Here is a 21,329-nt window from a genome sequence, read left to right as displayed (position 1 = left end):
AAAAAGTGTCTGTCCTTAAATGAATTAAATTATAACAAAAAGTTTATTGAAGATATTGCTGTGAACTATATAGGGAGCCCTTACTTGCACGTTAAAGAGCACCTATCATGGCATTTAAAATGTTCCAAATATTGTTTTAGAAGTCCCCAACAACAGTTTTGCATGCATGCAATGACAAAAAAGACTTTAGTTTTCTTATAATATGCATTTATTTTTACCTGTTTTGACAGCGATTCTCAAATGATTCCTTTAGTGATTCACTTTTCAAAACCCCGCCTTTACGTGACGCTAATCTGCGGTGATTGGTCCGATGACCCAGTCAGTTGTGATTGGTATAGTCTGTGCAGATATTTTCGGAAACGGAACGCCCATCAAAGTCTTATAGTGACAGTAATTTGTTAATATGTGTCAGGAGTTATGAATATGAAAACCGCGTCTGTAATTTGATTGTAATATGAGCCTCAGCTGATCTCATTCATAAAAAAAACTCCTCTATTCTCCTCACAAAGACTCGCGACAAATCAACATCCCTCAGGGCTTTTAGTTCAAAAGTGTGCAGATGAGGAGATATATTGATAGATTCTCATATGTCTGTGTCAAATTTCTAAACAGAGGAGTATTTTTTATTCAATACTTCCTCAAAATGCGCAGATATAGCCTAATCATGAGCGATTGAGTCTCTTATGTGTTGTTTTCAATTCATACTGGCAGCCGGAGGGCGCTCTGTGCACATGTAGTCTATGTACAGACAGACGAAGAAGAACCATGTGCCATAATAGAAGTCCATAATAAAAGCTTCCTGAGATCGCGAAACATACATTTGACGACTAATAAACACTCAATCGCGACGATGTATGGTTTGTCTTCAAGCCACTTAGTCTTCAAATGCTCATCCTTGGGCAGATGAAAAAAGTTTGCTTTTGAGGTGCACTTCAGAACACAGCGTCTCGTCGTCATGATGTTTTCTAGTTTTCACTGGCGTCTTGGAGCGCAATAAGTGGGCGTATCGTATTCAAATAACTTGACAAGTTGACGTCATCTAGTCAGAGAAAAAGCTTCGGTCTTCTAACGATTCTTAAAAATGACTCAGAGTCGACTCTTACTTTTGAAAGAAAATAACTATATATACGGTGCACTGTCATATTTCAAACTATACAGGATGTTTTTGTTCACTTAGATCTATGTTACACACTACATGAAAGGTACATTTCAAAATTCCATGATAGGTGCTCTTTAATGTTAAAGGTTAACAACAGAGCCCAAACTTATAGCCTAAATTCAGTTGCTATTTATTTTTAGGTATAATAATCAACAACAATCTAATAGCATAGTACGCAAACATGTAAGCTTAACATAAGGCAGTTTTTGCAATAACTTCTAAATCTAATTATAAAAGTTTTCTCCAATTCGTTGTTGAAATATAATAATTTATACACATTGTCTGTCATTTTCATGACAGGTTTATTTAAACAGACATGAAATAATCAAGACGTACATCATTAACAGGTTAAGTAGAATATAATGAATATATAGGCTAATATAGAGCATATATTTAGTGAAAGAGTTGATTTCTCTAGTGAATACAATTCTGTGGACACTGAAAGACTGCCTGAGGTAAATGTGATGCTACATGTTTACAAGCATGAGGTGTTTCCGCCGTTGAAACACTGATTGAGCGATTACACCACATATGATACATGACCGTAAGTTGTAATGTATCCTCAACCTACTAGGGCTGTCACTTTTTTTATTCGATATTCGTAGATCGTAGATATTCGAATATATTTGAATACATTGCTTGATATTTGATATCCGTTCGAATTAGATTTTTCTCAAAAATTACAGTTCTACAACCTACCTTCAGATGTTCATTCATGTTTATTCTTTAGGAAGAGATGATTGATTTCGTTCACGTTGCGCGGCAGCTTGATCTTTGATCAGTGATTATCACCAGTCACGTCACATTAAATAGCGTCAAATGGGATTTATCGTTTGAATTTCGGGATAAAATAGAGTGAATATTTAATATGTTCGTGTGGGAACTTGGATTGAAGTGTGTTCCACGCTTAAAACAAGCCGACTGTTAAAGATTGCATTCGGAAACCGCGTGCACCGAACCGAAAGCCCTGTACCGAAACGGTTCAGTACGAATACGTGTACTGTTACACCCCTAGTACATCATAAAACCATCTTCCAAATCGTGTTTTTGCCTTAGCCTAAATGACTATGGTAAGCCTATAATAATAATTTATATAGTCGGGATCAGTTTCCCAGAAATCATTCATCTGCAGTGTTGGGGAAAGTTTACTTTTAAAAGTAATGTTGCGTTACTCCCTAAAAAGTAACTAATTGTGTTACTTAGTTACTTTTTATGGAAAGTAATGCATTATGATACTTTCTCTTAATTGGGCGGGGCTTACTTGTTTGTTTAATGGCCAAAACTCACGGTTTTATTCATTTTGAGCAATACAGAATCTGTTTTTGTTCAAGATGAGTAAATGCATGCTCACATTTAGTCTAGAACTACAAAAACATGTTCATACACAACGCCTCTGCACTTACACCCGATTTCTCTCAACATAGGGACAGGAGAGCTGTCAGTCAATACATGCAGGGGTGTAGCACAAAATCCTGGGCCCTATGCATAGGCAGTCCTGATGGGCCCCCATGTTCCATGTTAAAATATATTCCAGACTTTTCAAAGGGCCCTCTCCTTAGGCGGGGCCCTGGGTAGTCAGGTCCACTTTTCCCCCCACTACCACGCCCATGAATACATGCGAAAACAAGTTACTTGCATTACTTTTTTCCAAGTAGCGAGTAAAGTAATCCATAGCTTTTAAATTTAAAACAAAACATCCTTTTTTGTTACTTTTTCAAATAAGTAATCTGATTACCCCTTTGTGTGGTTATGTCAGGCTACCACTCTATGCAGCGGGAGTATCTTGAAACCACAACAAATGAACTGCAAAAGGGAAAAGCGACTGCAGGCTACCCGTAATAAAACACGGATCAAGTTTGCATAGCATCACATTTGCTGTGCTTTGACTAGGTTCACGAAACAATGTTTATAGTTACTACTTTGGTCTATTTGCCTTGGCAAGTTTCTAACTGATATGAACGGCTATCATTAGGATTTCAACAAGTCAAAACAATAAGCTACTTACCTCCTCATAAGAGATTTTTAGGTATCTGTCTTTCGTCATTGATGTTGCTAGTGACATTTGCACTGATAAGGCGATCATCTGTAACCATGGGCACAGTGGTGCACTACAACTGGCATAAAGACCAAAACATTGTTCCTGTAGCTATGCTTCAACCGAAGGCGTAGCTTTATATTTGTTAAAGGCAACATAAAAATGGTCTGTTCTCACTTACAAAAGAGCTGTAGCACTAAAATGTATCTTTGTTTTCAGACATCCTGACCCAAAGAGGAGGCGTTCGGATGAGTACCGCTCCCCGGAGTACCGCTCCCCGAACTACCACCAAGGGGGAGGAGGGCATCCACAGGACTTCAGAAGGATGCCTGACCACAGGGGACCCTCTGGAAACCATGGACCCATGGGGCCTGATCACTACCGCCCCTTCCACCCAGAAAAACCCCCACCCCTGATTGACCCCCGTTCCCCTCAGTCTCAGAAATCCCCCCTTGAGCCGATCTCACCTGCTTTGGACAGAACTGCAGAGCAGAAACCTGTGACGGACTTTAATTGGAACAACAGGAAGACGTGAAGTGAATAGGTAGTGCAGAGACGTCTGTGCTGCCAAAGGACGTGGCAGAAAGGCCACCCAGGCAATAAATGGAGGAGACGCAACCTGCCACCACCAAACTCCTCTTTATCGCCGCTGTGTCCTCCGCTCTCTTCTAGGTTTCATGACAAGGTTAAGTCTGCCATTTTGGACTGAGGAGAAAGAACAAGACATGGTTAGTCCTGTGGACTATGATTGAACTTGATAAAGTGTTGAAGTATGCCTAAGTTAGAAAGTGCCTCATGTATTTGGTCTTTGTTTGATTAGCAGAAAGGGACTATCCCCAAAGCAAACTTTACTTTGATGTGTCTTTGTTTTATTTTGGTTTGTGCAAAAAAAGGATTATTTCATGAAAGTAGCCTTTGTGGGAGGAGAAAAAAGGAATCATTTTAATTGCACCTTCAGATGTTGATTCATTGTTCTGTTGAGCTGTTAGGGTTCGGTTTTGCTCTCTACAGTACCCAGACCCCTGTGATTGTACGTCATTTTGAGGGGGAATAACGTACGTTTTTGTCCTTTGATATTTGTTGTTATCATGTATGACTATTTGTGATGAGCAAAAACTGCAACAATTGCTCATTGTTTTTCTCGGAATTATTGAATCAGCTAAATGTGTCTTCGCTATTGCAGACCCGCCATTTGTTAATATTGTAACGCTTAGATGCCCTGTTGGAGGACCGTAGCCTTATTTAAGAAAAGAAAGAAGAAAATAAGGCGGAACAGTATTCAGGGTCTATGTAGACCTTGTCAGAACACTAGATAATCATAACATGTAAGCTATCTTTGTCTTTGTTTTCTTATGACTGTAACACTTGGCTCCGCTCAAGTCCACTTTATGGTCAGTGCTTGTACTGTTGCATCTATTTCTTGCACTAAAAGAACAGTACTTGCTTGTTTTTGACTATGTAGTGATGGTAGACATTACCTGAATCTGATTTTCATGTTTTGTTGAGTTGTTTTCTTAGTACGAGTGTGCTGAAACACTGATACCGTTGACCTTTAAGTGGAAATGTGAGTACTGTATGAATGGACAGATGTGTGTTTGGGGAGTGGGCGGGTGTCAAAAGCTATTTTTGGTGAACCAGATTTTGTGCCAAAACATTCACAGACTGGCATGCTGGTAAATACCATTCATTGTTTATTTGATGTGTTTTCTCCATCTGTGCCTTATTCTTGTGTAGATTCAAACACCGGATTGATATAAGGAAGACTAGCAGTACGGTGCAGTATTATGCTGTTATGTACAATTTCAAAACATTTGCCAGGATGGAATTTTAACTAGGTGCATGTTAAGCCAGCTCTGGTGAGTGGGGAACAATGTGATGTGCTCGATTCCAAAAGATCACGGTAGCAGGACTAGGAGAGCAAGTGAGCTGGTGAAACGTGGACACATCTGCTATGAAATTCTGGAGATGTGTTAATTATTTCCCTCCCAAGCTCCTGCTCACACTCCACGGACATGTTAAGCTTTGAAACAAGCCAATTTAAAGTAATTTATATTTGTGAAAAGCCACTGTTCAGATTAATTGTACTGTACATATGTTTATAGACCTATATGTATTAAACTTTCCTACGTCATGGACACCCTGTTTTTGTTCTTCAGTTTTCATAACTAGTTTTATGGGACCTCCCTTACGAAAAATAACCATGGTTTTATTAGGCTGTAGTAACCATGTTTTTTGGCTAATTGATTACCATTTACATAACCACAGTTTTACCACAAAAACTATGGTTAGACTAGCATGGTTAATTTTTTGTGGTTACCACGGTTTAATGTGTAAACCATGATGGTTCATTTTCGTAAGGGCTACAATGTCAATTACGGCGTTTATGCAGAACTTTCCAACAAGTTGACCTTTTTTTAAATTTATTATTATTTAATGTGATTTAGGTCAGTCCCCAAAATGGTGGAAGTAAAAAATTACGTTTGAATTTGCTTCTTCACCCATCGCCCTCTTCACTCGTGTAGCGCCGCGTGCATGGGTACCCGAGAAGAATGGCGCGAATTGCTGAGGTGAGAGACTTCAAATCACTACATTATTCAATATTTCGTTTTTTCAGCACGTTTTAACAATCATCCATATTCCTATCGTTATTCCCGCTCATTTGCAGGGTCCATTTCATACACACATTTGATTTAGCACAGGTTTTATGGATGCCCTTCCTGACACGCATTCACACGCATCTACTTACAATTTGGCATATCCAATCCACCAAACACACCGGACGTTCTTGCAGTGAGGTGCACGTTTTAACATAAAGTAATTTTTGCCAACAGTTGAATCGATATAAATATGATATAAAGGTATTGCACTGGTAATGTCCCTCATCTACAAGAATCAAATGTTGTAGATTCATATAATGTCGAATTAGTCTAAATTAGTTAAATCTTTGTTCATTATTTGTTAAAAGCTTATTCTGCTGTTTTATATAGAGCGCAAACACTAACTTTGTGTTGAATGAATCATGAATTGATTTGTCACCGTTGAAGTCTAAAATGGTTCAGCAATTTGAGTTTACCTATTATACCATCAGGTGGCAGTCTTAGCCCAACATACTTGGACTAAACCTAATGCTGTGGTGTGGTCACTTCTAGTCAAACATGAATTAAAACAAGAAACATGTTGAAAACAAAAACCCACACATAAAACATGACACTATTTTTTATTCAATAAATAATTTACAGTATTTACAGGTGGTGTGTGGCACCGCTTTAGTCCTACATACAAAAACAGACTAAGCTGTCTGGTATCTCCCATAATTCAATGTTAAATGTTAATACATTTGAAAACGTTATCATTCACCTTTCTTTAGCGTTACAAGTCTGATAACCTTTTTCACCATCAAGTTAAAACCATGTAAGAGCTAGGTTAAAGAGAATAAAACATAAAGTGCTTTTGTAACAAACAACACATGAACACCGCAAGTCACACGTTTCCTACCTAGTATTTAATTACTTTAGGAACATGACGTCTCCTTTTTGCTCTTGTTCCCAATTAGATTGTAAGTCCCTTATCTTGTTTTTGTGGCGTTTGTGTACACAATATCCTTTTAAACTTAAAGGTAAATTTCACTACACCCTCTGATGTACCAGAAAACAGCACAAAATATTATTTGCCAAATCACACAAACTTATATACACGTCACATTACACATATAAATCCGAAAAGCACTGACAACACAAGCACACTTAAACACAAAAGTCATTACAATCATTTTGTATGCTTTCAAATGTCTCTTTAAAGCCATGAACTGCACCGACACAACCTTTCTTAGCAGTAGTAAGGCTCGCAAAACTTTACAGTGTAATAATAAATTACTGTGAAGTCTCTCAAAGGATTCTTTACGTATAATTAATATCTAAAACAATTTCATAGTTCAAACTTTTTACTAAGAGAAATCAAACACTGATAAGAGACAACTGTGACAGATGGCATGATGATGTTCTGAGGGCTTCATCTTCCACAAAGACCTTTCCGACAGTCTCTAAACATGGCCTATAAAACAATTACTTGGCCACGGGTGCAGTTTCTCTCTTCAAAATAGTGGTGCTATGCATCGTGTGACTTTAGCTTGCCAATACTACTACAGCTATTTACAATACTGAGTGCCAGTAATCCTGAGCCTGCTAATAGCTGAAGAGCGAATGCCCTCATTTCAAATGTCACAAGAAATGCATGGCAGATGTTCTCAATGTCTCCTGGTCCATCCACCATACTGTAGTTAGCAGCACCTTCCAATATTATACACAATCAGGACATCTGGTTTGAGCCTAAATACTTAAGTGAACCACAAAGGCCCCATGAGAAAGAGAAAATTCAGCTGTTTGGGAAATTGTTGGCACCATGGCTTGTTCTTTGGCAAAACGCCTCCGCCATAAATTCACAGATCTACAGAGTCGCGAGTTAAACGGGGCCTACAGCACAGCCACGTCGACACCCTTTTGAAATGGAGAGCAAGGCGTTGCTCTTTAAGAAACAGTAAGGATGATTGATGGATCTGCCTTGTGGGTCCCATCTCAAACGGCAAATATTGTATGGAGGAGCTTGGCTCTCTCCCGGATACCTACTGCAAAATGACGACGTTTATCTGAGGCAATTTTGCTATTTTCAAAGACAACTCTGTCTTGGGCCACACCATTGTATGGCTTGAATTATTTCTTTTTTGACTTTTTCTTACTTTGTGAATAAAGTAAAGTTATTCTCTATGTGCCTACAAATTTGTTCAGGCTGAATTCGAACACCCAATTTGACAATGGAGTGAATTCAATAAATATTTTTCAAAATGATAGCAGTGTGAGTGTAGTTTGAAGTCTGGCTGACACCCCTTTTATATATATATTGTAGGAAAGAGCTCTTGGCAGACAGTAAACCTTCTTACTGACCCACAAACCACCACACCAGAGCTCCATTAGGACCCTGGGTGCAATATACAGCTTTTATGAAACACTTCACATACACACACACACACACACACACACACACACACACACACAGACAAGCATTCATATAATCACCCACACAATAACACATCTTTCATTTGCGCACACATACACAAACTATACAAAAGGCCTGATGTTATGGCCTATTAATCTTCTTTGTAGACAACATGACTTACTAGTCTGACATAGCCTAGGCCAGGGGGCTTTCACTAGAAAGCTAATTTTTCCAAAGCTGGAGCTTCTTCAAAGAGCGAACTCCTGCTGGCCCTCCATCGTTTGGAGACGTTAATAAAAGCTCCTGTCATGTCCTTCGACCTGGCTCCGGGAGACTTACTTTACCTCTCACTTGGCATCAAGTGAACTGAAGACCATCTCCAAACTCTTCTTTCTGCAAAGGATCATCCCTCTCTCTCTCTCTTGCCAGTGGCATGTCACTCTGGTGAGAGCAAGGACGGTTTAATCTGACCTCTCAGCAGTGCCTCCTCTGTCATTGAGCAGTTATGAGATCAGTAGGATGACTGCAGAGATGGGTGGATCTCCAGGAACGCTTCTGCTCTGGCCTGATGAATGAACGTACGTGATGATAAGGAGAGATGAGTCCACGGCGTGATACAAGACACACAAGTGTGAAAGCCCTCTGCAGATGCTCAGGCTCTAGCTGAGAAGCCCAGCCTCTGGTAGATGGAAGACAACACAGTGAGAGCAGCATTTCACATGCATACAGCTTCTTACAACCATCTAACAAGGATGTCCAATGGGGACTACAGACAAATGGAACACGAGTCAGTCCATAACTGTACGACGACAAGGCTGATGAGGACTAGGAAACTAAAACCTAATTTTTCGGAAGCAGAGTTGAATATTGTATCCTTTTCAAAGAGGTGGTATTTTTCTTTGTTGGAGTGGAGCATTTTAACATCCTCAAAGGCATAGTATGCCGCCAGGGTGAAGTTAATGTCCCCAGAAGATAGCAGGTCAAAAACACAGGATTGGAAGTACAAATCCTCCACTGGTAGACGTTCTTTGCACTTGGCCATGGCTGACTGATGAGTGAAGCCATGGGTAGGACTACCTGGCCGTCCCCTGCCTAAGCCGTGGCTCTCTGCCACCCGCGCTCTGAAGGTCCTGAAGTCAATTCGCTGGTTGGCAGGGCAACCATGCAAGCAGAGGTAAAGATCCTGGTTATCCTGGTCCTCCACCGAATTCACGACCTCCTCTGGCATCCGCACCGCAAAGGTGAGGTAGCGGCCAACTTGCCGAACTACAATAGTGGTGCCGATATAGCGTGCCTGGATCTCCACGTGTTGTCCGGGCACCTTCTCTACCACACGTAGGGTGTTGGCCCCATGGCGGTCACCTCCATTCTTTGAACCATCAGCAAATGCAGCTGGAAGCTCGTCAGTCTCAGCATGGTACATCTTCTGGTCTACACATTCTTGAAAGTTCTTGAAGATGATTGTTAGCTGTGATAAAGAAGTGAGAGGGAGAACAAGTAAGAACGATTGTTTAAATTGTGCCATATTAAGATCAACAAAAACAAAAATACATTAAAAGCCAGGAACAGAAAAATAAACATTAACTGAATTGTAACATCGGTGCTATTCAAGAGAAAAATTGATAGAAAACAAAGTATACAACATTTTAAATGCAATTTTTGTTCAGTCAAAACGAGCCAACAGCAGCCATACATAGTGTTATGCACCGCTGCATATGGCAAAAGATGATCACTACTCTATTCTGCATAACTGAGCCTTGTCTTTATAAAACCAGAGGACTGTGTAGTGCAGACCCTCCAGTCCCAGAAGCTTTCGTAATGTCACATTTCAGCAGCAGCTCAAGATACAGGGGGCCAATGTAAACGCACTCTGGAGAAACACAGGTCCAGTCTATGTTACAGCAGGCCTCAGTATGCAGACACAAAGACAATCCATTCATGCTGCTCAGAGCCTGCCTGTGAACCCCGGATTCAGCTCCAGGGAGTGGACTTGCGCCAGCTAGAGAGCACAGCCTGCACAGGGGCTAATTAGAGAAGGCTGCTCCTACCTCTGACTCCTCCAGCAAGCTGCCATTAGGGGGCCAATGGACTGCTGACACATGTGTGACCTCGGGACGTCCAGGCTGCTCTGATCTTGCAAATGATGCATATGAGTGAGTGTCTGTGTCCGAGTGGAGACTCAGTTGAGCCAGACCGCTCTATAATCACAAATGGTGCAGTGATCTGCCCCCTGTTAACATCACCCACCCAAGGCTTGTTTTCGCAGGACGGCAAGAGCTTGTTTAAAGCTATCAATAAAACAAGGAATGTCTTGTTTGCTCATCTGCCTGCAGACCCGTTTTCGCTTTTGTCTCTGAGCCACTGACGTTTTTTTAAGAAAAATATCATGATCCCTTCCCTTCCTACAAGAATAAACTGTGGGTCATTCTACTTAATGAGGAATCATTAGAGGTTTTTGATGGCAGAAAATTGCTCTGTTTCTTAATGCGACTGAGTACAAAGTACTTGTGTTTTTCTGCCACGAGGAAAAACTCTGAAAAACATTTAACCCTGGTCAGAAAATTGCAGCAGGCAAAAGGACATCAGACATAAACTTGTAGTCCTGTGCTTTCACCTTAGGCTCCACAGCTGGCCAATTCTAAGGCAGCTCCCCAGTTTGTCCAATGGGCCGTAAAGCAAAACAATGATAATTTATGAGGTATGAGGGCCAACTAATGCAGAGAAAATATCAGCAGTTTCCTGTATGGACTGGGCACTTAGTTAAAACAACAAGACTCTTAAATCACACACAAATAATGGCAAGGAATATAGTAACATTAGTCTTGACTGTCCAAAAAATCAGTAAATAAATAAAACAAATATGGAACTTGCGCCTGGTAACATTCTACGTTATTACCTCTCTTTTGTTGCTGACATTCCTAATCAGACTTGCGTCAATTCTCCCTCTTATCACATCTCCATCTGTTGTGGAACAGATCCAAATGCTAACTAGAGTCTGTACTTAAGAAGTCTGCTTTCTCTTCCCACTGGTGAAACCGCACTTTCACCATTAACTAATTCCTTATAGGTTGAGCTAGGGCTGCTCGATTATGGAAAAAAATCATAATCACAATTATTTTGGTCAATATTGAAATCACGATTATGTAACACGATTATTTCACATGACTTTGGGAATGTGTTGCATTTATTAAAAAGACACCTTTCAACAATTCAATTGACATTGTAACATTTGTTGTACTTTTTGAACTATTAAAATAAATAATATAACATATATTCAAATCAAAGTATAAAAGTATTCAAGTAAAAATGATAACCACAAATAAATAAGATCAACAATATGGTTCGGCTAGATATGCTTTTCAGGTACGTCTAACATTAGTTTTCAGGTACAGAAATGTATCAAATGTAAAATAACGTAGAATAATGTAGATTAATCCCATTAAACTTACAAAAGCTGTTAAATCAAGAGCAGTGAGTGATGTCCTTGTCTTTTGTTGTTTGACATTAAACAGACGACAGTAAAGGCTACTGCCCCTTTAAGACCTAATGCTCGGATATGCGTCGTCTTAATCGACTGTATAAAGTTTACTTAAGGCATATACAGACTATGTCTGCTAGGATACTCATCAAGATGGACGTTGACATACGTTTTGTGTGAGTTTGTCCATTCAAGAGCAAGACTTGAAAGAGAACTCAATATTTGCGCGCTGTGAGACGTGTGCGCGCTTTCGGATGAGTGCACAGAGACACATTTTCTCACAGCGCGCGCTACTTCTCATTCGTGGGTGATGACGGCAAAAATGACTGGTCATATTCGAAAATATGGCAGCACTCGCATGCATTGAACAAAGTTTACAAAGAGAGTATTATTTGAAAAATATGATGGAAAAAAAAAGGACGTTTACACGGCACCCCTGCTCTCGTCAGTTTTTGTTTCTTTATTAGATTGTCATAGGTCACTCTGTGTTTAATTTTCAAGTGGTTAAACAAATTCGTTGTGTTCCCTTGCGTTGCAGCCACTACCATGTAGCAAATCTTGCACGTAGCATGTTTCTACTCGTCGTCTGATTCCTCGAAGCCAAACTGTTCCCAGACAACGGAGTTGGTTTTGTCTTTTTTGCTCACCAAACGCTGCTGTAACTGCCCTCCTTATGCCATCTTTACTCGCGCCGAGTTTTTAAATTCCTGCAGATGATATGCACACGAGTCACGAGACTCACGACCTGAGAGAGTTTGTGGCTTCGGGAGGGGCGGATGTGCGCGTGCGCGTTTCATTCAGAACGCAAGACAAAATAAGAGTGTTCTTGCAAAACTGAACATGGCAAAATAATAGTTTTTTCTCGATTGTACTATTTTGGTGATCGTTGGGAGCCAAAATCGAAATCGAAATTCAATTAATTGCACAGCCCTAGGTTGAGCTAGTTGAAAAGCAGCTGCTGAAATGAGGTCCTTACCTTGCTAGTAGCCGTAGCGGAAGATCCAGGCACAACAGGAGTGTTCGTAACCTGCACAGACAGGTACTTATTGTGAATCAGTGGCCAGGCTCCCTCAACTTTACAGGTTTGAAAGTCATCGTTGAATGTGCGGAGATGTGGGTCCCCGAAAAAGCCGCAATGAGTGTAATTGGGATGCGCAGCATTACGTGGTAGACTCCGCTCATAATGGCACACTTCTGGGCCATCAGAGGGAACGTGGATGTCCGGTTGGGGTGGTGGCTGTACTTGGGGCGGGGGTGTGCGGGGACGAGGCGGGGTAGTGGGCCCTTCTTTGGAGCAGTTGTGTTGGCTCATAAGATCCTCTATACCATGTTGGGCTGAATGGTAGGCCAGGTCACCCCGACATGTACGGGCGGTGCGGCGGACGCAGTTGTTGTATGCTCGCAGAGCGGTGCAGAACTCCTCTTCTGGGCCAGAGCTGGAGGTGGAGGCCCAGAACTCGGAGTTACACTTGAGGATCTTACACTGCAGAGTTGCTGTAATGCAAAAGAGGAGATGGCATAAACACACAGGCATGGTCAAACCAAGTTTACAGAAAGCTGAAATTGAATAAGCCTCAACCAAAGTAGCTGACAAAACTGATTAAGCTTTTAAGTTGAAAACTAACATTTATGTCTCATTTATCTTTTTAATCAAGAATAGACTGTTTTTCTTTCCTATATTCAATGTGACAACCACTCTTCGCTCTTTTTATGCGTGTTTCATAGAGCAATACTTTTTATTTCAATTATTTCAGTACCAACTTTTAAATGAAGTTCAGTTTATTATGTTATGTTCATGAATGCCAGTTGCTCAAGGCCCTCATAACAACACATGAATTCTCTCTACATCTGGACAAAGTGAGGCTTTAATTCCACCAGTAATAAAAAAAACAACATTCCAAACAAGTTCCAAGTTTCGGTGTTTTGCCAACTTCCATCAAGTCTAAGTGCTCTAAATGTAGTATAAAGCAAGGCTATTGTTGTCTTTTTGCCTTTTCAAAAAATAAACAAAAAATTTGAAGCAGGCCAATCAACATTTGTTGACTTTGTGAAATTCAAAATGTTAATGGGATATTCGTATTATGTCTATATCACAGGGGAGAAAAGCTCCGCACTTAAGAGCTATTGTAATACAAAACGTAAAGCAATAAGCATCTAAATAGGCATCATTACAAAGTAATGAACTCTCGACAGGCTTATCTAACTTCATTACCTCACCGTGAATGACATCACTTTATATTAGTAAATGCTTTATCAAAAAATGCTGATTCCAAGCTCCCAGTTGAATATCTAGCAATTTCACACTTTAAGGTGCAACACAAATTAATAGCATTAAGACAAACTGGAAGGAAGCCTTCAAACTGACATTCGCACCAACAAAAGAACTATTATTTAGAAGTGCTAATCATCTCGCATCAAATTCACACTCGTTCACACCTTGTGCTGTCTCTTTGCATTGCTAAGCAGATTGTGGGGGGGCTTTTGAGTACAGCACCATGGGTGTCAGTGACCGAGGGCAAATGCACATCTGAAAATAAAATCACTTAGGGCTTTAACAGAAGGGGGTAGCTGTTTGTGTGTGTGTGTGTGTGTGTGTGTGTGTGTGTGTGTGTGTGTGTGTGTGTGTGTGTGTGTGTGTGTGTGTGTGTGTGTGTGTGTGTGTGCGTGCGCGCATGTGTGCGTGGGAGGGTGTAGTCCTAGGACTCTGAATGAAGACAATGCAATTTGCCATTGAGAAGAAACCAGCAGAGTCATAAATTAGCCCTGTGTAAAGGGATTAGGTAGAGTTTCATCAGCCATGCAGGGCAGGAGGGAAGGGGGGCTGAGGACAGCCTTAAAGAAACAGGATCTCTGGAGAGAAACTGGCTCCAGGACCAATGGGTGGAACACAGAGTAGGTCTCACCATTCCACAGGTCAAACTGGATATGAGATAGCCACCTGTCCAGAGCAAAAGGCCGTAATCAAAGGCAAAAGCAATTTCAAGCACATTCCCCTTCCTCGGATTACAAGAGCGGAATTGAAATCCGAAGGCTTTTGAATCATGTGGTTTTCCATCATTTAAAGATGATCTCTCTCATTTAATAAAACGCAAAGGCATGCCAAAACACAATTTCGTTTCCAAATGATCATGCACCAATCTTTGTTGTATTCCACCTACCAGCCATTTATGACCATCTGATAAGAGACAATAGGCTAATTTAAGATGTCAGTGACTAGCGCTTGCATAATTGCCTTTTGTTTGCCGTTAAATATCTTGAAAGAAGATGGGACACAGGGTGTGAAATCAAACTGGGCACTACTTGCAACTGACCAGAACCTTGACAGATCAAAACAACACTTGCAAATTCCATTATAATGAGATATACAGGAATTGATCACATTTGGAAAACACTGCTGACCCATAATCATGTGAGAGTGACACTCTTCCACACATTAGATTTGTAATGTTTTAATATATGCTACATTGTAAAAATGCCACACTCTAAACAAAGTCCATAAAAATAGGGCACAATAGTCTTACTTTGACAAAATTTTATGTTTTGTTTTTTTGCACTTCATTGCGGATATTGCGATAATATCCAGGTAATAAGCTGCCAGTACTTTTCCTGTTTGTGTGTGTGTGTATTATATATATATATATATATATATATATATATATATATATATATATATATATATATATATATATATATATATATATATATATATATATATATATACACACATATACAGTGCAGGATTTTACAAGCTTAAACAGTAATTTCCTTAAAAAGAAAAACTGTATTAGGAACTTTACCGTGAAATCAATGCAGGCTCTGTCATTTATCTGTTATTATCCTATTATATTACGATCGTTTTAATTATATGTTACTATATAACAATTAAGGGGGAGGTTTTTGCAATATTGTGTTGAGCTGAGTAGTTATGACCTCTAGTAAACTTTTAGGATTTTAGAGGTTGTCAACCAAACATGCACAGACATCAATACTTGTTATAGAAACATCTCAATAATGGTGACAATAAATAATTTTAGATAAAACACTGAACATTACGAAACAAGTTACTTAAAGTGACAGCAACTGCATAATACAGTACGGTGTAGGCTGGGAACTTAAGTGCCAGTATCGCACTGTGGACATGAAAATATTGCAGCTAATCTGTAAACACAAGTGTGTAGTGTAGTGCAGACAGTGATAATGTCTGTGATTTTACAACACACTGCAATTTTCGGTCTTCACAGTTACTGTTCACCGTGAAGTCCATGTAGTACTAACTTACCTAGTATTTAGCCTACAGTATTGTAAATTCACATTCAATTTAACCGCACACCTAAATAAAAAATATCTATGGAGTTGCCTTGCAACATTTTTGTGCCATTTAAGAACCATGTTTTACTATACTGAAAACTGACTCTACTGTGAAATCGTTTTTGGAAATTTTGCCTCCACAAGTCCAAGGCATGTTATAGATGTGGAGGGTTTGCTTCCCCTCCCCCAAACAAAACAGCACGTCTCCGGCAGAGCTGTGGGAAACACTGCGGTAGCGCTGCAGAATCGAACCGAACCGTCGGACCATTACGCTTTAATCGCGCGGTTCAAACAATGGCTATAAAACAACTACAAAATATCAGTCTAGCTTTACACACACTTGTTTTCGCATCTTTTTAATGCGCAAGGCTTAAGGTGGACATTTAGCACCGTCAATTTAAACGCATTATGAGTAGTGCAAACTTGAAAGCGATAAACAACAACATTATTCGAGCGTGCATAATGAAGGAATGCACACCGAGATGTTTTGGATGCTAAATAACTTTCACTAGACGTAACTGGGTCATGACTAAACAAAATACACCCAACTGCATTTACTTCGCTGCTAAGTAACAAAAGCAGTTTGTCGGCTTGTTTTTGTAGCGATTACAAATGATAGGTTACGTCAGTACTTCGACAATTAAATGCCAAGAAACATACGCATCATCATTTCCAGTCTTAAAACGATAAATGGGTTTTCTTACCTGCTGGAAACAGACAGAGAAACAGAACTAGGAACTGGCAGACTTGTAGCGCCGATGGTCCTGCTCCTTTCCCCATAACCATCCATCCAGCACGGGACAGCGCTCCTCTCCTCTCCCTATTCACACCAGCAATGTAAAGAAATGCGAATTAGAGCAATGCTGCAACTTCCGTCCGATTAGAAGTTGCCGAAGAAACGCAACACCCCGAGATCATGCCGCGCGCCCTTCCGTCGTACAAATATCGCCGCTTTTGTCAGGTATTCTCCGTGTTCACACATTCCTAACCCTCACAAGAAACGTGCCATCGATCTTCGAGTTTGCTAGTGTCAAGAGGGTGCAGCCTACACTGCGAAGTGCACCAATAAGAAGTCACTGTTTCTCCACCAACCCCTCACTAGTTTCAAATTACGCCTTTGCTTTGAAAAAGTACTTTACCCGTTTGCCATGTAGGCTGCGAACTCAAGAAAGTATAAGCACACTATACTGGTTACTCTTTAATACACAGCTAATGTGTAAATAATACTTTCCTGCGCGGGTGCGTGCATTTTCAGTTATGACGGAATCAAGATGTAGCCTGAATTTAAAAAGTTAACAACATAGTTTATATTTTACCAGTGCATGGCAAAAATTAACATTTATTTGAGTCTTATACAAATTCACCTAATTACTAAACGCCATTTGTGCACAAACAATTATTTAAGGTCTAGTTTGTGTATTTCACTAAACGAAAGTACAAACTGTACTTTTTTGCATGGACCATGTTGACCCGAGCTGTTTATTATAATCAAATAGTCTATTCTTAGTATATGCAAAATTAAGATAATACATAAAAATGGCTCTGTCTCATATAAATCAAACATTTAGGTAGTCACGGAAGCCATATTTTTTCTTCAAAATAGGGCTATGATTTCCCACTCATATAGGTTAACAGTACATTTCCAAATAAACTGAAATATTAAATCAGTCTTTTATCATAATTTTTTTTTACTTTATTCATTGTTATAAAGTATTGTTACTTTACTGTGATCAGGAAAAGAAAGATTTTAAAAACCTTTACAAGTTATTTATTCATTTAATTAATTTGTTGAAAACCTTGATTACTTTGGTTCAGGTCTGTTTAATTGAGGTTGGAACTAAACTCTGCAAGACAGTGACCCTCAGGAGCAGTTAAAGGCTCATTTCACAAGTTCACGCTTACAAATAATCAGATGGAGTGAAAGAGTATGCGTATTTGGTGTGATGTCCGAGGAGAGGGCTCCGATCTCTGTATTTTGGCCTGAACCCTGAGTAGTCTACTCACCCCCTTATCCCTAGCTGTGATAGGAATCAGCCAAGAGTAAAGGTTGGGGTGGTAGAGGGATGCAGAAAACTGTTGAGGAACATAGGCGAGTCAAATGTGTATATACACATTGGATAGATCATTTGAAAGTGTTCCTTCCGAACTTGGTTAATAAAACATAATTTAAATACAAAAGAGAGAATCCGTTTCTGATTAAAATTGCATTGGGAATATATGCTTCATTTGTGATAAACAGCAGACTGGTTATAGGAAGTAAACAGAAGGGACAGAAGCTTCTGTCCAAGCCTACTTCAAATCAGAAATGGAAGAGAAGCCCACCCACAACTAAACTGCAACAGCACACTGTATGCTCACCTGCTAGACAGTGGTCTGTCTCTTTCAATATAAATGCATCGACTTATGCAACATCACTGTCATCAAAGCCCAGGGCTTTCAAAGCATCTTAGCCAATATGTGATGTAACACCAGTTAACAATAACACGTTTTATATCACCGGCACTGCATTTACCTTTCCTCAACAAGATGCGCTGCTATGAAATGTGAATTATTGAAAGTGTCCAGACCTGAATTCACCCTATAAAATGCGTAATATAAATGACATTAAGATGAAGGATGCTTCCAATCTATAAAGTATAAAAGCTAATAATTAAAGCAATCTGATCATAAAAGTCTTGCAGAGATTCTGACAGGTCAAGGTAATTGAAAGGTCACACAGAAGAAGAGGGAATGTGGGTATATGTAATGGTTGTGTTTTTAGTGGTCAGCTGTTGCAGTCCAACAGATGGCGCTTGCACAGTGGTTGAGAATGAATGATATCTCCAGAGATGCGTCCTCCTCACGCATAAGGTTTGGAAAGAACCACTAGCCTATATTATTTACAGTTCAAATGTGATGTCTACATTTTCATTTCAGATTGGAGAAAATTACTTGAATGGACGTAAAGCCAAAATATGGCATATTATGAATCTGAAATGAGAAGATGTAGATGGTGTTGTGAACCCAGCACAGATGTAGTCTAACCATTTGTGAGTTTAATTGATCATTAAAAAGCGTGTATGATTTCAGAGCAAAATAACAATGATAGTAGCATGACATCTAAAAACCTAGTTTTTCTTTTCTTCTATTCTAATTATTACAAAAAATGCAATCTTAGCCTACTTTTTCGACCATTCTTGAAGCCAAAACACGTAGCCTACTACTTACGATGTGATGCGGGCGGTGTAATATTGGCAATAGCATTTAATGAGAAGAAGTCTTCACATTAAAGTAACCACTGCAGGCTATTTAAAAAATAATTGTACAAGTTGTTCGTCAAGAAATAACCGGGAACCCACCTTTGTGAATGCATGGAGCTCTTCAACACTTTTGGGTTGAGTTTCTGCGCGGAACCGGGATGAAGCTCGTGGGTCGAATCTGACTGAAGCGCGTGCAGGCGTGCGTTGTGTCAGTAATCCGAATGTTTTATTTAAGTCGATGTAAAACTATGGGTGAAGCACTGCTGTCGTCCTTGCATGATGTCCCCTCTTCCGATATTTTTTAAAGGCAAGATAGGTCTTTATCTCGCTGCGGTGTCTGATGTTATTTTCATCGGTGCCGTGATCTGCAAACTGAAGGTATGATCCGTCAACCAGTTTATCGAGACACAAACGATAAAAAAGAGAACCTCGGAAATGTTTTCGAATCGATAGTGTTCTTCATTTTGCGGTAGTATTCCCAGATTCCTCTGTGGCTCTCAGGACTTGAGTAGGAAGAGCCCTCGGGGCAGCAGTGTTGATAGCGCTGGCTCGTTTCCTCGCCTCGGTGTTGTGAAATGACGAGTTTGAAAGTGTGAGGCACAATGATCAGAGCTGCAGTCTCGAACTCCCCACACTGTCATAGTCAATGCAGGGCTATGTCTGTTAAACCAAGCCTGAAATAGCCTATATGAACCTCAGCGTTGAATTGTTTAGTTCATTGTTATAGCACTAAATAATTTAATGCATGATGCATTGTTAAAGTTACAATGTAGTTGCATTAGAAAAAACACATTTTGTTTAAACATGTAATTGGCGTTGTGTCTCAAACTTTTAGATACATTTTCCATATCTAAGTGCTACAACTTAAAGTAATTTACCAATCTAACTGTGTACATTGATGGAAAGTATAAAGAGTGCTGTTGTTAAAAACTATCCAACTGCTTGATGGATTGTAACATTAATAGGAAATTTGGGCAGCTTAAACTTTAATGAATTGAATGTGGCCATGAAATTTACATTCAAAATAATCACCTGATATTGCGAGTGTGGTTTAGTCTTTTTACAACAGTTCTATAAACACAAACAACATGTTTTAGGCAAAAAATAAACAAATCAATGAAAATTGACCTGTCAGTTCCTATTGTACGTTAAACGAAAATAGTCTGAGAAGCATCAAGCTTTGAGTACCAAGCAACACACAGACTGAAATCTAGCCTGGAACAGTGTATATAAGTGGAGTGGAGTGATAGTGATTTTTCCTCCCCCTCTCCAAGCAATCATTCTACTCCAGTTCAGGTTTTTCCACTTACCCTTTTCCACACACAGAAACCCAGTTAGGAGCGACACTTGGGTTGAATCTGAAATCGCCTAAACCCTCAATCACTACTTTAGTCCACTAATACAGTTCACTTGAAGGAGTGAATGGAAACGAGTGAGTGAATTCAGACAGCCGTTGAGCAAACATGTGCAATCTGGGATAGAAGAACTGCACTCGATAACGTCCACCATGGTTTCGGACACCACTACAAATGGCTGTCCCCTCAAGTAATGCCCTATTTGAGGGTATAGGGCAGGGGCAATTCCAGTGCACAGTTTAGCTCCAACCCTAATCAAACACACCTGTAGCAGCTAATCAATGTCTTCAGGATTACTAGAAGGCTACAGGCAGGTGAGTTTGATCAGGGTTGGAGCTAAACTCTTCAGGACAGTGGCCCTCCAGGACTGGAATTGCCTACCCCTAGTATAGGGGGTGATTTCGGATTCAGCCTTGGACTTTAAAAAAAAACCTAATAGTCAGAGCTGTGCACATGCTCAGCACATGTTAGCCCACAGGGACCCTGCAGGTTTGAGTCTGACCTGGCTGCCAAACCCTCTAACCCAGGGGTGTCCAATCCTGCTCCTGGAGGGCCACTTTCCTGCAGAGTTTAGCTCCAACCACAATTAAACACACCTGAACCCGCTAATCAAGGTCTTATTAGGCATACTAGAAACTTCCAGTGCAGTGACAGGGTTGAGAACCACTGCTCTAACCCATACAGTTCTGTAAAAAAAAAGCCCCATTATCATTTTTAGACATGAAAAATATGCTACTATGACCTGACTACATTATACCAGTCCCAT

At 40.0% G+C, this 21,329-nt stretch overlaps 2 protein-coding genes across 6 annotated transcripts in view; one reads left to right on the top strand and one right to left on the bottom strand.

Annotated features, from left to right (window-relative positions):
* Positions 1-5,331, top strand: part of chd2 (chromodomain helicase DNA binding protein 2) — a 36,244-nt gene extending 30,913 nt beyond the window's left edge. For all 5 annotated transcript variants that reach the window (XM_079825597.1, XM_079825595.1, XM_079825599.1 and 2 more), the window contains one exon: positions 3,414-5,331. In XM_079825597.1, the coding sequence (XP_079681723.1) occupies positions 3,414-3,729 (316 nt within the window). In that variant the 3' untranslated portion in view covers positions 3,730-5,331. The remainder of the gene's footprint in view (positions 1-3,413) is intronic.
* A 1,062-nt stretch (positions 5,332-6,393) lies between these two features.
* Positions 6,394-19,870, bottom strand: rgma (repulsive guidance molecule BMP co-receptor a). Its single transcript, XM_079825594.1, has 4 exons — positions 19,308-19,870; positions 16,674-16,789; positions 12,638-13,155; positions 6,394-9,651 (listed from the first exon to the last, which is right to left on the bottom strand). The coding sequence occupies exons 1-4, from the start codon at positions 19,319-19,321 to the stop codon at positions 8,950-8,952; spliced, it is 1,350 nt and encodes a 449-aa protein (XP_079681720.1). The 5' UTR covers positions 19,322-19,870; the 3' UTR covers positions 6,394-8,949.
* Between the last annotated feature and the right edge of the window lie 1,459 nt (positions 19,871-21,329).

The sequence above is a fragment of the Gobio gobio genome (assembly GCF_949357685.1).
Source record: "Gobio gobio genome assembly, chromosome: 9".
Classification (NCBI taxonomy): Eukaryota; Metazoa; Chordata; class Actinopteri; order Cypriniformes; family Gobionidae; genus Gobio; species Gobio gobio.
The sequence above is the reverse complement of the archived record's forward strand: the minus strand, read 5'-3'. Positions and strand labels throughout refer to the sequence as shown.